The 16,145-nt window shown below is 44.1% G+C and overlaps 1 protein-coding gene across 4 annotated transcripts in view; it reads left to right on the forward strand.

Moving 5' to 3' along the window:
• LOC109892866 (roundabout homolog 2) overlaps positions 1-16,145 on the forward strand; it is a 131,335-nt gene that overhangs the window by 21,150 nt on the left and 94,040 nt on the right. For all 4 annotated transcript variants that reach the window (XM_031826774.1, XM_031826775.1, XM_020485709.2 and 1 more), the window contains exon 2: positions 8,284-8,610. In XM_031826774.1, the coding sequence (XP_031682634.1) occupies positions 8,284-8,610 (327 nt within the window). The remainder of the gene's footprint in view (positions 1-8,283; positions 8,611-16,145) is intronic.

Raw genomic sequence — 16,145 nt, forward strand, 5'->3', positions numbered from 1 at the left:
ACCCTCCCACCCCTACGAGAGGGCAGATCCCACTCAGCCCAGTCCAAGCTCTTCTCTGTCCTGGCACCCCAATGGTGGAACCAGCTTCCCCCTGAAGTTCGGACAGCAGAGTCCCTGCCCATCTTCCAAAAACATCTGAAACCCTACCTCTTCAAACAGTATATTAAATAATCCTCCTCCTCACCTTTAAAAACACAACAACACTTGACCAGCACTCGCACTTTACCATCCCCACCCCTTCTAGCTCTGACTCTACTAACAGCTGGGTTATTGAGGAAAAATCTACTTTCTATTCCTGTGATATGTGGTTGTCCCACCTAGCTATCTTAAGTTGAATGCACGCTCTGGATAAGAGCGTCTGCTAAATGACTAAAATGTAAATGAAATATCTGTTAAAGACAGAACTGCTCATCACTGTCTTACAGTACATTCAATTCCCAAATGCTTCTGCTCAGGTTAATTTAGGATACCCAGTAACTATAGACATGTGTGTGCCTTTGGAGAAGAGACATTACAGTGTCAACAGAACACAACCACGCTCTTGTGTCTTGAGTTGCCCCCTATTTACATGTTCAGGTTTGTGGAATTTGGACTGGCATTCAACAGCTTTTTTACAGACACTGTCATTCCTATCTAATAAAAGGCTGAGAAGCTCAGCTCCGTGGTTTCATGAGCTCACATTAAGCGTTGAAGCTGATGCTCTCTTGTCCCTGTAAACCACAGCCAGGTGGTAATAAGTCCATAGAAAGCCTAGGTATGGCAGTTACTCTCTCTCCGGTCAGTCAAGTATAGGCCTATTTTCTGATTGTCTACGGTCCTCTCCCAATTTTTCAAGTTGTAATTGGAGAGGTCGTTCAATGTTGAGGTCACCTTGCCATTTGAACAACTCTCTTTAATAACATTGAGCTTCATCTCTTGGCCTTTAGACGTTTGCATTTCTAAACATTTGCCTAATATTCTTCTCCATTTATAGTTATGCAAACCCAAACATGACATTTACATCAATCTCAGGCAATGGTATCTTCTCTTTTAAAAACCTTTGCATAACATCTACAGTTGAAGTCGGAGTTTACATACACTTAGATTGGAGTCATTTAAAACTTGTTTTTCAACCACGCCACAAATGTATTTTTAAGAAACTATAGTTTTGGCAAGTCGGTTAGGACATCTACTTTGTGCTTGACACAAATAATATTTCCAACAATTGTTTACAGACAGATTATTTCCAGTGTGTCAGAAGTTTACATACACTAAATTGACTGTGCCTTTAAACAGCTTGGAAAATTCCAGAAAATTATTTTATGACTTTAGAAGCTTCTCATAGGCTAATTGACATAATTTGAATCAATTGAAGGTGTACCTGTGGATGTATTTCAAGACCTACCTTCAAACTCAGTGCCTCTTCGCTTGACATCATGGGAAAATCAAAATAAATCAGCCAAGACCTCAGGAATTTTTTTTGTAGACCTCCACAAGTCTGGTTCATCCTTGGAAGCAATTTCCAAATGCCTGAAGGTACCACGTTCATCTGTACAAATAATAGTACGGAAGTATAAACACCATGGGACCACACAGCCGTCATACCGCTCTGGAAGGAGACACGTTCTGTCTCCTAGAGATGAACATACTTTGGTGCGAGAAGTGCAAATCAATCCCAGAACAACAGCAAAGGACCTTGTGAAGATGCTGGAGGAAACAGATACAAAAGTATCTATATCCACAGTAAAAACGAGTCCTATATCGACATAACCTGAAAGGCCACTCAGCAAGGGAGAAGCTACTGCTCCAAAACCGCCATAAAAGATACAGACTACTGTTTGCAACTGTACATGGGGACAAAGATCGTACTTTTTGGAGAAATGTCCTCTGGTCTGATGAAACAAAAATAGAACTGTTTGGCCATAATGACCATTGTTATGTTTGGAGGAAAAAATGGAGGCTTGCAAGCCAAAGAACACCTTCCCAACCTTGAAGCACGGGGTGGCAGCATCATGTTGTGGGGGTGCTTTGCTGCAGGAGGGACTGGTGCAATTCACAAAATAGATAGCATCATGAGGTAGGAAAATTATGCGGATATATTGATGACATCAGTCAGGAAGTTAAAGCTTGGTCTCAAATGGGTCTTCCAAAAGGACAATGATCCCAAGCATACTTCCAAAGTTGTGGCAAAATGGCTTAAGGACAACAAAGTCAAGGTATTGGAGTGGCCATCAAAAAGCCCTGACCTAAACCCTATAGAGAATTTGTGGGCAGAACTGAAAAGGCGTGTTTGAGCAAGAAGGCCTAGAAACTTGACGCAGTAACACAAGCTCTGCCAAAATTCACCAAACTTATTGTGGGAAGCTTGTGGAAGGCTACCCGAAAAGTTTGACCCAAGTTAAACAATTTAAGGGCAATGCTACCAAATACTAATTGAGTGTATGTCAACTTCTGACCCACTGGAAATGTGATGAAAGAAGTAAAAGCTGAAATAAATAATTCTCTCTACTATTATTCTGACATTTCACATTCTTAAAATAAAGTGGTGAATCTAAATGACCTAAAACAGGGAATTTTTTACTAGGATTAAATGCCAGGAATTGTGAAAAACTGACTTTAAATGGTTTTGGCTAAGGTGTTCAGTTGCTTTGAGAACATCCACATAACATTAGGTCAGTCTCATTCCCTGCTCAGACTGGCTCGGCCTGTAATATTTATGTGTCAGCTCCTAAAGCCCCTGTACTGCTGGGTTCCTCCACAACCTCCCACCAACCCCCACCAACGTAGGTCTATTCAGCTCTTCTAGACCCTAAAAGATATTAGCTGAGCGTTAGTTGGTCCTATACTGTTCTTCTGCAGAGCCTGGCTTAAAGGGAAGACAACCACTCCAAAGTGAGGACTGTTTTCAATCCGAGAGCAAGGAACATACACAGATGGAGAGTGTTGTCTTTTTTTAGCAGCCTATGTCAGATTCGGTGTTATACCTGGTTATATACATGAGTAGACCAAGCTCTGTTGGAATGCATGTTCTCTCTCTCTCTCTCTGTGGGTCTAACCCCAACCAGTTCTGGAAAACAGTTAAAGACCTGGAGAATAAACCCCTCTCCTTACAGCTGCCCATGTCCTTTAATGTTGATTATGTGGTTGTTACTGACAAGTTTATTGGAAGGCAGCCACAGTGCATCCTTTATTTAAAAGGGGAGATCAAACTGATTATAGGCCCATTTCTATTTTGCCCTGTTTATCAAAAGTGTTTGAAAAACGTATCAATAATCAACTGACTGGCTTTCTTGATGTCCATAGTATTCTCTCTGGTATGGAATCTGGTTTCCATTCAGGTTATGGATGTGTCACTGCAACCATAAAGGTCCTCAATGATGTCACCATTGCCTTTGATTCTAAGCAATGTTGTGCTGCTATTTTTATTGACTTGGCCAAAGCTTTTGATATGGTAGACCATTCCATTCTTGTGGGAGTATTGGTGTCACTGAGAGGTCTTTAGCCTGGTTTGCTAACTACCTCCCTCAAAGAGTGTAGTGTATAAAGTCAGAACATCTGCTGTCTCAGCCATTGCATGTCACCATGGGAGTACCCCAAGGCTCGATCCTAGGCTTCACGCTCTTCTCAATTTACATCAACATCATAGCTTATGTAGTAGGAAGCTCTCTCATCCATTTATATGCAGATGATACAGTATTATACTCAGCTGGCCCCTTCCCGGATTTTGTGTTAAACGCTCTACAACAAAGCTTTCTTAGTGTCCAACAAGCTTTCTCTGCCCTTAACCTAGTTCTGAACACCTCCAAAACAAAGGTAATGTGGTTTGGTAAGAAGAATGCCCCTATATCCATAGGTGTGATTACTACCTCTGAGGGTTTAGAGCTTGAGGTAGTCACTTCATGCAATTACTTGGGAGTATGGCTAGACGGTACACTGTCCTTCTCTCAGCACATATCAAAGTTGCCAGCTAAGGTTAAATCTGGACTAGGTTTCCTCTATCGTAATTGCTCCTCTTTCATCCCAGCTGCCAAACTAACCCCGATTCAGATGACAATCCTACCCATGCTAGATTACGGAAACATAATTTATAGATCGGCAGGTAAGGGTGCTCTCCAGCGGCTAGATGTTCTTTACCATTCAGCCATCCAATTTGCCACCAATGGTCCTTATAGGACACATCACTGCACTCTGTACTCTTTAAACTGGTCATCTCTGTGTACCCGTCACAAGACCCATTGGATGAAGGTTATTTTTAAAACCCTGTTAGGCCTCACTCCCCCCTATCTGAGATACCTACTGCAGCCCTCATTCTCCACATACAACACCCGTTCTGCCAGTCACATTCTGTTAAAGGTCCCCATAGCACACACATCCCTGGGTCGCTCGTCTTTTCAGATCACTGCAGCTGGCGACTGGAACGAGCTGCAACAAACACTCAAACTGGACAGTTTTATCTCCGTCTCTTCATTCAAAGACTCAATCATGGACACTCTTACTGACAGTTGTGGCTGCTTTGCGTGATGTATTGTTGTCTCTAACTTCTTGCCTTTTGTGCTGTTGTCTGTGCCCTATAATGATTGTACCATGTTTTGTGCTGCTACCGTGTTGTGCTGTGTTGTCATGTGTTGCTGCCATGCTATGTTGTTGTCTTAGGTCTCTCTTTATGTAGTGTTGTGGTGTCTCTCATCTTCCCTTAAGTGTTTTGTCATATTTAATTTTTAATTTTTAATGCCAGGCCCCTGTCCTCGCAGGAGGCCTTTTGCCTTTTGGTAGGCCGTCATTGTAAATAATAATTTGTTCTTAATTAACTGACTTGCCTAGTTAAATAAAGGTTCAATACAAAATAAATGACGGAGGCAGTATTACAAGTTAAGATTTAGCAGCCAGCTCGAAAGTTTGCTTTGAAAGGCCTATCATTCTGTATGGTAAAGGCCCATGATGCACTGAGATGTTAGTCACACACTGCAGGTCAAGCTATCACATGAAAATTGATGTTTTACATCTGACTCGAAATTCCTTCAAAAGTCCATCTACCACCATTTCCTTTACATCAAGAGTCCACACGTTCCTTCTATAAGAAGATAATTGGTTTGAGTGAGGGTCCATCACTCAATACAATAGTCTGTATCTCCTCCATCAACTAAATGCCTTCTACCTTTGACTTGTTAATCCTATAACCCTGGAGTATTCGACCGTTGAGGGAAAGGCATTTGCCCAGTGGATATTAAGCCACCCTCTTATCAGTTGTTATCAGACACAGTTGGAACCCACATTTTCACACCTGGCCCTGTGGAGAACTCTTGAGAGCCTCATCTTCCATCTTGGTTTGCTGACAAAAAAAACTTTTGGCGTCCCTAACTGTGGTGAAATAAAAAACAACAACAAAGTCATCAAAACCGTAATAATTGGCATCGGTGCATCTCAGTAATTATTCAGACAAATATCGGGAGAGATAGTCACCTCCCTGTGTCATCCCTAAAAGGACTCTCTGTGGAAAATTCCTTTTCGCCCAACAGTGCTAGTCTTTGCGCCGTTGTTGTTATTCATCCATAATTGTCTCGCCAACACACTGTCAATCAAATTGGGAGAAAGAGAGGGAAGCAATTTCAAAGCACTCCAGCAACAAAACCTGCTGCATGGAATTACCTTTTCTCTGTCTGTCTGTCTGTCTGTCTGTCTGTCTGTCTGTCTGTCTGTCTGTCTGTCTGTCTGTCTGTCTGTCTGTCTGTCTGTCTGTCTGTCTGTCTGTCTGTCTGTCTGTCTGTCTGTCTGTCTGTCTGTCTGTCTGTCTGTCTGTCTGTCTGTCTGTCTGTCTGTCTGTCTGTCTGTCTGTCTGTCTGTCTGTCTGTCTGTCTGTCTGTCTGTCTGTCTGTCTGTCTCGCTCTCTCTGTGTCTCTCTCTCTCGCTCTCTCTGTGTCTCTCTCTCTCGCTCTCTCTGTGTCTCTCTCTGTCTCTAACTCTCTCTCTTATGCAAAATAAAACCATCGGCAGTCCCCCCACATTCCTTTCTGTGAATTTCTAAAAACCCGGGACACTTTAATTTATTGATACGTTTCATGCGTCTCCCCTCTGAGCCGGAGATGCATTTTGTTTGATAGTTGAATTTAGAGCATGTAATTTCTCAGCCATCAAGTTGATATGAATGCAGAATAGTGACACATGTGGAGAACATTACTCAACGTGTCTTCGTTTTCTCAGAACTGACAGTTTGAATGATGAAAATGTGTTTTTCACGTGTTGTTGACGTGTTTGAGTGTCGACTGTTAGGGGAGCAAAAATGGAATGTGTGCGTTGTTGACTTGTTTATTCTGTTGTGTGCCGCCCACTCAGCCCTTGTGTGGAGTGTCTCTACTGTAAAAAGAGGCCATGTTCGAGGGCTTGGTGGCGCTCACGGGGAAATGAACCCTCTCCTTTTACCACATTGTGATTAGCACCAACCCTCTCCCAACCTCCCCTGTAGGCGAGTGCACGCTCAAGGAGCTGTTTCCCCTCTCCCGCTTTAGCCTAGTTACTGACAACGTTCTCTATTACAGTAATACTTAACCCCCTATCCCTCCACTAGGGGCTGAAATGAATCAAGTCAAGTCATACAACAGAGTAGAAGTCTTCGCCGGTCCAAAAAGTTGAATCCGTTCCGAAATGGATCCGTGGCTTTCCTACCTGCATAAATATGTATGTTTTTTTAAACGAGACCCATTCCAAATGGATCCGACAGTGAGAGCCGTTTCGAAGATCCAGTGGAAAACAGACCCAAATCCGAAAGTAGAAATAGAGAGAGAAAGAAACCTCCAACTGGGCTTTGCCAGCGCCACCAATAAACAAGCAACAGGATTGTGTCGGCACAGATCTGGGGAAGGGTACCAAAACCTTTCTGCAGCATTGAAGGTCCCCAAGAACACAGTGGCCTCCATCATTCTTAAATGGAAGAAGTTTGGAACCACCAATACTCTTCCTAGAGCTAGCCGCACAGCCAAACTGAGCAATCGGGGAGGGGGGGGGCATGGTCAGGGAGGTGACCAAGAGCCCGATGGTCACTCTGACAGAGCTCCAGTATTCCTCTGTGGAGAACCTTCCAGAAGGACAACCATCTCTGTAACACTCCATCAATCAGGCCAGACGTAAGCCACTCCACAGTAAAAGGCACATGACAGCCCGCTTGGAGTTTGCCAAAAGGCACCTAAAGGACTCTCAGACATGAGAAACAAGATTCTCTGGTCTGATGACACCAAGATTGAACTCTTTGGCCTGAATGCCAAGCGTCACGTCTGGAGGAAACCTGGCACCATCTCTACAGTGAAGCATGCTGGTGGCACCATGATGATTTTCAGTGGCAGGGACTGCTGGTTAGGAATGAGGGAAAGATGAACAGAGCAAAGTACAGAGAGATCTTTGTTGAAAACCTGATTCAGAGCGCTCAGGACCTCCGACTGGGGCAAAGGTTCGCCATCCAACAGGACAACTACACTAAGCACACAGCCAAGACTATGCAGGAGTGGCATCGGGACAAGTCTCTGAATGTCCTTGAGTGGCCCAACCAAAGCTGGACTTGAACCTGATCGAAATTAGTCAATGAAATGTCTCAACAAAATGAAACAAAACACTTTTGGCATAGGATATTTAAATAACTGTTTTACATTATTACATAGGCCTACAATAATAATTATTATAATAATAATTTACAATGATGATAATAATTACTGAACAATTGATAATAAATACGAAAATAAATCAATGAAAAGGTAGAAAATTGCATCAAACCTGAATAGCGAGTTGCACATAGTCCATTTGGCTGTGGCAATGTGTTTCTCCTCTTTGTCCACTACAATATAAACATTTGTCCCCAAAGGCATACCCTTGACAGCTACTTTTCACTATACTCTTTCTCCTCTAACTTTCGTTTTACTTCAATGAAAAACTACTCCATGATCGCAATCAACAGTAGCCTAGGCCAGGGCTCCTTTTACTCTCTCTCTTCTCTCTCTCCTCAGCAGCAGGTGCATGTGAGGTGAGCAGCCAGAATCAGTTTCAGCTGGACATAAGCTATACGTTTTATTGAATTGTAATTGCTCAGTTCTCATCCTACTAACACTAAATTAACAGAGGACAGGTCCAATTGGGTTCAGTCGGTAAATCAATTTAAATTGCACATATCCGAGACCCAATTATATCAGACCCCAACCCAGATCCAAGACAAAGGTCTGAATTTAGGACCCGGGTCAGATCTCTGAATTTTGGGTCTGTTGAAACCGTCAAGACCTCTACAACAGAGTACACTTAATTCTTTACCCCCTCTCTCTATTCCAGGATCCCGACCCAGGTTGGAGGATGCCCCTCCGCGAATCGTGGAGCACCCCTCTGACCTGATCGTGTCCAAGGGCGAGCCGGCCACCCTCAACTGCAAGGCAGAGGGGCGTCCTAGCCCCATGGTGGAGTGGTACAAAGATGGCGAACGAGTGGAGACGGACAGGGAAGATCCGCGCTCCCACCGTATGCTGCTGCCCAGCGGCTCCCTGTTCTTCCTGCGTATCGTCCATGGTCGACGGAGCAAACCCGACGAGGGGGTCTATGTGTGCGTGGCACGCAACTACCTAGGCGAGGCCGTCAGTCGCAACGCGTCACTGGAAGTGGCAAGTAAGTGCCTTGGCCATTTTGGCTTTTGGGGATAGAGAGGTGTGTCTGAGCCAAGTTGGCAGAAATTGATAAAGTATAGCACTGCATAGCATTGACAGAGAGGAGAGGCAATCCTTAGCACAAGCAAAATGTAACAACTGTCACTGGAAAGTGAAGATAGAACAGCCAACAAGTGGCTGTTTCCAGGTAACAGATGTTAGTTAGCTCCTGAAATCATGACACACACACACACATTCGCGCCACCCAGACACAAGCATGCGCACACACACACACACACACACACACACACACACACACACACACACACACACACACACACACACACACACACACACACACACACACACACACACACTATAGAAAACCCTGTGAGAATGGCAGCTCTTCACAACAGGGCACTGCTGCAATCTGCTCTGCTCAAATAAAACGTGGACGGCCAATTTGATTTCACTATTAGATTAGCCGATGCGTTATTGCATTAAGATTTCATTATGTAATTCCGTTTGATAACACAACGGGTAATTTGCGTATTTCAGTATTTTTTGTTGTTGCTGTTTCATGAATAGTTTTCCCTGATATGAGTTGAGGATAGTTTCTTGGTTTGTATTGGTTGCCTGGTTTTCAGTGCTTTCGAATGAAGCCTGGTAGGCTACAGTTACCCCATTCCTTTTTCAAGAGCTGCCATTTGCTCCTCTTTCTTATCCGACAAACTGTTTGTATACAGCAGGGCTCTTCAACCCTGTTCTGGAGAGCTACTGTACAGGACGTTTTTTCACTCCAACCCCAATCTAGCAATCTGATTCTAATAATTAGCTGATTACTAAGCTGAATCAGGTTAGTTACAACTGGGGTTGGAGCGAAAACTAACAGAAGGCTAGCTCTCCAGGAACAGGGTTGGAGAGCCCCAGTAAACAGCAATGTACACATATTTGTTAGAATTCAATTATTGTGAAGGCCGTCTTTGCCCCATGACAGACTGTCCCTCAAAACACAGAAACTGCATTTTTACTGAGGGAGCAGTGAAAGTCAAATGCTTTCAACCCTCCTTTTATGGAGCTTAGCCCTGGCCAATATCGCTCACCCTAAAACTCCCAACCATCTCAGAGGAGAGTGGTTCCTCTCTGGGCGACCCCAACCACGAGACAGCCCTTGGGCCAATGCTCCGGAAGTAAGATGTGCACGCACACGCACGCACGCACACACACACACACACACACACACACACACACACACACACACACACACACACACACACACACACACACACACACACACACACACACACACACACACACACACACACACACCGCTCCTCCAGAAAATGTATTTGGAGGTTTTAAGGGATTAGGAAGGGGGTTACTTGGCAGATAAGGGTGTCTGAGTTGCCCTCCTCCCCTCTTCAAATGGCCAAGCTGCTACAGGGCACGCTCTCCTCAGGCAGCTCCAGGCTGGCTGCCCTCTGTTATTAATCCGATGGGTCAGGGCCAATATAGGAAATGGTGCTCCATAACTGCTTCATGCTCCACACTGAGCAATTTCCAACCTCACGTCCAGCTAAGAGCAGAAATACAGGCCCGGGCCTGTAGAGTTCAGCAGATTATGACATATTTTCTTGCCAGGTGTACCAATCAGTGGTTCCAAAGCAATTTGTCACCGTTGGTGCATTTTCTCTGTTGCCTGAACCCCTCTTCAAGAGATCGTTGACAAATCTTTTTAATTTTTTAAAACTCGTAATTGGACGAGTGGCAATTGCCTGTTTTCTTTCACTCTGATCGTGAAAGCATCCGTTTCGATAAAACTTTTCGGTTACAACTGGCTTTGCCAGTCTGAAAGTCAACTACCTGAGGTAGTTCACCAAGTATCTGGTCTCCAGGGATCAGCTTTGTCAAATGCCTTTGTGTGCCAATGTGTTTCCACTTAAAGTGCCCACTGGTACTGTGCTAGAAGATATGGTATTCTCTCTCTTTGAAGCCCTTCAGGAGTAGATCTCTCTGAGCTAGTCTGTTTCGGAGTTGCTCTGTCTCTTAATTAGTCTCTGAGTTGGTTGGTCTAGGAGTTGATCTCTCTGAATCGGTCTGTTTTTTGAGTTTAGACTGTTTGAGCCCTCCTGTGTGGCCAGGCTTAACTAATGGAATCAATGTGCCTGCTGCCAGGCTCGTGGGGGCTGAGGAAAGGGCAGAGGACAGGACTATGTCCAGGGGGGCTAAACACAAAAGGAGGGGTCAGATGGCCAAGGTGAGGCCAGGACCCTCTGGCTGGTCCCTCTGGTCCCCCTTCCGTCTGGTGGTCATTGAGCTGGGCCCACCGGCCAAACCTGTCCTCCTCAGAGGATCATGAATTAATAAGACCCGACTGGGGCTAATGAGACTGAGGCCCGTGCTTGTGGCCTGTGGCCAGTGGTGTGTGTGTGTGTGTCTGGAGAGGATGGGGGTCAAGAGGACATGACAACAGGTGGTGTGAGGAACAGTCCCCCCCACACACACATACTACCCCTGCCCCCATGCTAATGAATGCTGGGGCATCTGCAGGGCCATTGTGTGTCCTGGGTTACAGAAGAAGCATCCAGGTTTACAATAGAACAATACAATCCCACTCCGACCATTGTGACTAATCAAGCTCCATTATCTCTCATGGATACAGATCACTATCTGCGCGGGCTATACCACCACACTGTTAAATGCACCAGACCCTCCTACTGACCTCGACCGTCTGTCAGATTCTGTTAGTTCCCAAACTGTTAGGCAAGTGTAGGAGTATTAGGCCAGATGTATTTCCTAGATGTGCGAGGTCGATTATTACGCGTTGAATCGGAGTCCTGTAACCGGGTTATACTGTGATTACAGAATTCCTTCGATTTGTTCGGTTATCTCAGAAGCATGTTGTTTGGAAATTAGTTGCAGTTGCGAAAATAGATCAACTCCCATTCTTGTCCCCAAGGGAACTCCCGTGGGGTCAGGCTCGGTGAATATGGTGCTGTTTATAGTTCTACTGACGGCTGCTTTATTATTCCATTTATTTTGTTGTGTTGTCCTCTTCCCCAGGAGCCCGCTGCCTGCCAGCCGAGAGGCCGTTTCAAAGTCAAGTTTTCGCTTAATTGACTCTGGGAACTTTTCATTGACAGACGCATTACACTTTGGGCGTTCAATGTGGCCTTTGCCTAACAATAGGACCATACCGTATGCTGTTGTATTAAAAGCACATTTCAAGGGGATTTAGCTGCGTTTGACCCTGCGCAAATGACCGAGCAAACAGACGTTTAAACTCTCTATTGATTTCTACAATATGTTTTTTTAATGAATTCTCTGAGCTGAAATTCACCTTAAGATGACCACCGCTCCAGAGTTGGAAAGGTCAGAGGAGAGCTTAAGTCATTCGACTGGATCTAAATGGATTTGTCACAGATCCATCTGGTTTGGAGTTTGTTGACGTGGGGGAAACGGGTGTAGTTGAACTCCCCATCCCCCCTTTCTGTGCCATGCTAGAGGGAGTTGTTTGGGAGTCTTCATGTGCAAGGCACATTATTGGGCACAGGGTTAACAGCGCTCAGCACATTTGATGAGAACTGGGCACTGCGGTGGGCAGAGGGTCAGTAGAAAGTACACCTTTGCCATCTGTTCCTGGGCCAAGTGTTCATTGGAAGCCATCACGCTGCCCAGAAGGTGCCCATATGTCATGACTGGACTGAGACAGCAGGATACTCATCCACTGATGCAGTGGTCTTGACTGTTTCCGAGATGAGACTGAAGTGTCAGAGATGACTAGCCTGCCAGTCTGTCTCAGCTGCAACCAACAACAACTACATGATGCACAAAGTCAGGAGAGCTTGCTGACACCTAGCATAACTTATACAGCGAACTAAGGAAGTTGGCATCACCCAGGGGAATTGAATAGCATACAGATGTAGAATCTTAATTTGATCCAGTTTGCTAAAGCAGGAAAATAATCCTGCATCAACAGGAAATGTGAATTTTTGTAGGGGTTGATCCATTTTTCAAAAGGAAATATCAAGTCTGAAATGTCAAAGTGGAAATTACAAACTTCAGAAGCTTTTTTAAATATACTACTCGCTTTTAATTTCCTGCATTACAGGAACGTTCGCCTGCAGAGAGTGATCAAATGAAGATCCTACACCTGTAGGAACACACATAAACAGCCTCCTATTTAATCTGTCTCCTATCCTATCTCTATCCAATACACAAATGTGATGACATGTACCTCAATTTAGGGCTCCCGAGTGGTGCAGTGGTCTAAGGCACTGCATCTCAGTGCAAGAGGCATCATTACAGTCTCTGGTTTGAATCCAGGCTGTATCACATCCGGCCGTGATTGGGAGTCCCATAGGGCCGGGCGCACAATTGGCCCAGCATCGTCCGGGTTTGGCCGGGGTAGGCCACCATTGTAAATAATAAAACATTTCAGTAGTGTACAAAGGTGTCAATGACCCAACAGTGTAATTGGTTGGCAAATTCTTCTAGATGCTAGAACAGTGCGGTGTCTGGCATTGTCACTGGCCTGGCTGTGTTTGTGTAAACGTCTATTCCAAATCCCCCGAAGTGGCGGTTGGTCTGTCTGGGAGAAAGAAACTGCTATTTACCAACAATGGAGTGAATAAGCACACATACAATTATTGAAAACCGACCTGTTTCTTACCACCAACGTGGGCACCCAATATACAGATGTCGTATCTTAATTTCATCATCCTGTTGTTGCAGGAATTTTCCTGCATGGCAGGAGATGCAAACTGTAGTGTAGTCAAGGTTTAAAAAGGCTTCTAAAGTTTCTAATTTACACTTAAAAATTCTTTATTGGCCCCAATGAAAAATGGATCAATCCCTACAAAAACATTATATTAATTATAATCCACATAATAATAATTCACATTTCCTGTGCTGCAGGATTATTTTTCTGCTATAGCAAACTGGCTCAAATTAAGATCCTATATCTGTAGCTTGCACTATTGCTCACTGCCCAGTCCCAGTCCAGATTCTGCATTTCTGTCATGTCTCTCTGCTGTTGTGTGTGCGTGACTCATTCTGCAGACTATGTTCAGAACTAGTTTAACCCTGCGTTGGCTCCTGAGGGATGGCGGTGTATGGGTGTGTATGGGATTTGGCAAGCTGTCCCTCATTGAATGGTGGGCACCAAGAAAGCTTCCGAGCCCACACACATTCTTTGAGTAAATCTGCATGACGCATTTGATCTTTTTGCACGCCTTCCAACTTGAGATAACCAATTTAATTGAATAGATTTCACAGTAAAGGCAGAACAATATCAAGTTTCTCTTCTGGATACGGTACTACGAAAATACTAACATTTTGACTTTGGGAAACATGGTGGGATGTCACATTTTCTGAAAAGATTTAAGGGTGACTTAATAAATAAATAAAATAATTTAGTTCAATTAAGCTTTTTATGTTTTGTTTATGTGCATTTTATGGCAATGTTATTGTCATACAGATTTTTGCAAATGGCTGAGACCTTTATATGTTTGGCATCTCATCAACTCTTTGTTCAACGACAGTGCCTCCGGGCTGCATTCTCACATCACACCGACTGAACCATTGTCCCCCTACACTTCTTTTACGTCATTTCCCCGGGCGGTGATGTATTTATTTTTTATTTTATTTTAAAGCCATGAAACCCTCTTAAATATATTGCTTGGGATTCCTCCTCTCTTAAGCACCTTTTGAAACTTAATTTTAAATTACTTATCAGACTTTGATGAGTATTCTCAATTCTCATATCCTTGATGATTGTGAGAAGACTACTGTTGTGGTGGAGCAGCTTTTTTTGTTTTCGGTTTTCTCCAGATGGCTTGAGTACAGTAGACAAAGCAGAGAGGGCAGTGGGGGGAATTAGGGAGAATGGGGGCAACTGCCCCACTGGACAAAGGGGGTCCTCATGGCCCCATGTTCCCCTAACATAGGCCAAGGCAGACCATTACTAGATTAAAGTAATCCTCTTCCAGAGCAGACAATGTCTCTATTAGCTGGCCACACAGATTAGACCACCTCAGTAATGGATTTATTGTTGGGGGTATCTACATACAAAAGGACTACGCTTGGGGGGCAAAAGGGGCAGGTCCCCCGCCCTCCTCCTCCCTCCGCTCTCTCCCCATGCCCCCTCTCTTTGTTTTTGCCATTCAATTGTTTTGGGTCAGTCCTTCTATCCAGTGGTGAAGGGGTGTACACACACACACACACACACACACACACACACACACACACACACACACACACACACACACACACACACACACACACACACACACACACAGCCCCCAATGCATATTGCAGACACTGAAACACAAAAACACACACTGCTGACTCTTACATACACACACTTCACAGACATGACAGAGGCACTGAATAACAAGTGGACATAGTGTTTGTAATAACAGGCCTCCTGCTGTGAAACTCCTTCTTCCTCTAACCTCTGCCAGTCTGAAGTGCTTGTTTTTGGTAAATAACGTTTTCCAAGGAGCCTTTCATCCAAGTTTTTGACGGAACATACTTCTGTCAGTCTGTTTGAACTGTCCTTCAAAGCTAAAATGAGTGCATTTTTGAAGAAAGTATACTTTTCAAAGTCACTTAGCGTGAGACTTGTGCCTCGCAGAATGTATTTAACTGTAGAGGAGGCTGGGATGTACCTCTCAAGTTTAGCAGAAGTTAGTCACTAATATGTGACAGTTAGAATTTTGAATCGGCTGCTGATAATTTAGATAACTGCCCCATTGTGTTGCACTGTACACCATTTACATTACAATTATTGAATGAAAAAAGAATGAATCATTGTTATTAATTTACAGTGTTGAATGAGTCATTTTCACAGCTTTTTATTTCCTTACAAACTGATGTCATTTAGACATTTTTAAAAGGTTCCAGTTTTTTTGGGGTTGAGTTATTGCATTTTCTCCCCGGTCCCTAAACATCTTTGCTCCGTGAAAGAAGCAGAGATGACGGAGACATCTTTACCGATGTCAACAAGATTGAAGCATACATTCTATTGATTTATGACATTATTCTGGTGAGCAAGGGTTTATTTAGTCTTCTAGGACAACATATAATAACAGAAGAGAAGCTGCATGGTCCCCAGATCCTCAAAAGATTCTACAGCTGCACCATCAAGAGCATCCTGACCGGTTGCATCACAGTCTGGTATGGCAACTGCTCGGCATCTGACCGTTAAGGCGCTACAGAGGGTAGTGCATGCGGCCCAGTACATCACTGGGGCCAAGCGTCCTGCCATCCAGGACCTATATAATAGGAAAGCCCATAAAATTGTCAGAGACTCTAGTCACCCAAGTCATAGACTGCTTTCTCTACGGCAAGCGGTACCGGAGCGCCAAGTCTAGGACAAAAAGACCCCTTAAAAGCTTCTACACCCACTAAATAACATCTGTTGTTTTCCCGGTCAAAACTGACCGGTATGATTTTACTAGTAAAGAAAGGACATAGGCCCAAAACTACACATGAAAACTTTACCATATTACAAAATGAATGTCTGAACACATTAAAGAACAGCAACAATAACAG

Source organism: Oncorhynchus kisutch, linkage group LG6, assembly GCF_002021735.2.
Source record: "Oncorhynchus kisutch isolate 150728-3 linkage group LG6, Okis_V2, whole genome shotgun sequence".
In the NCBI taxonomy this organism is placed as follows: domain Eukaryota; kingdom Metazoa; phylum Chordata; class Actinopteri; order Salmoniformes; family Salmonidae; genus Oncorhynchus; species Oncorhynchus kisutch.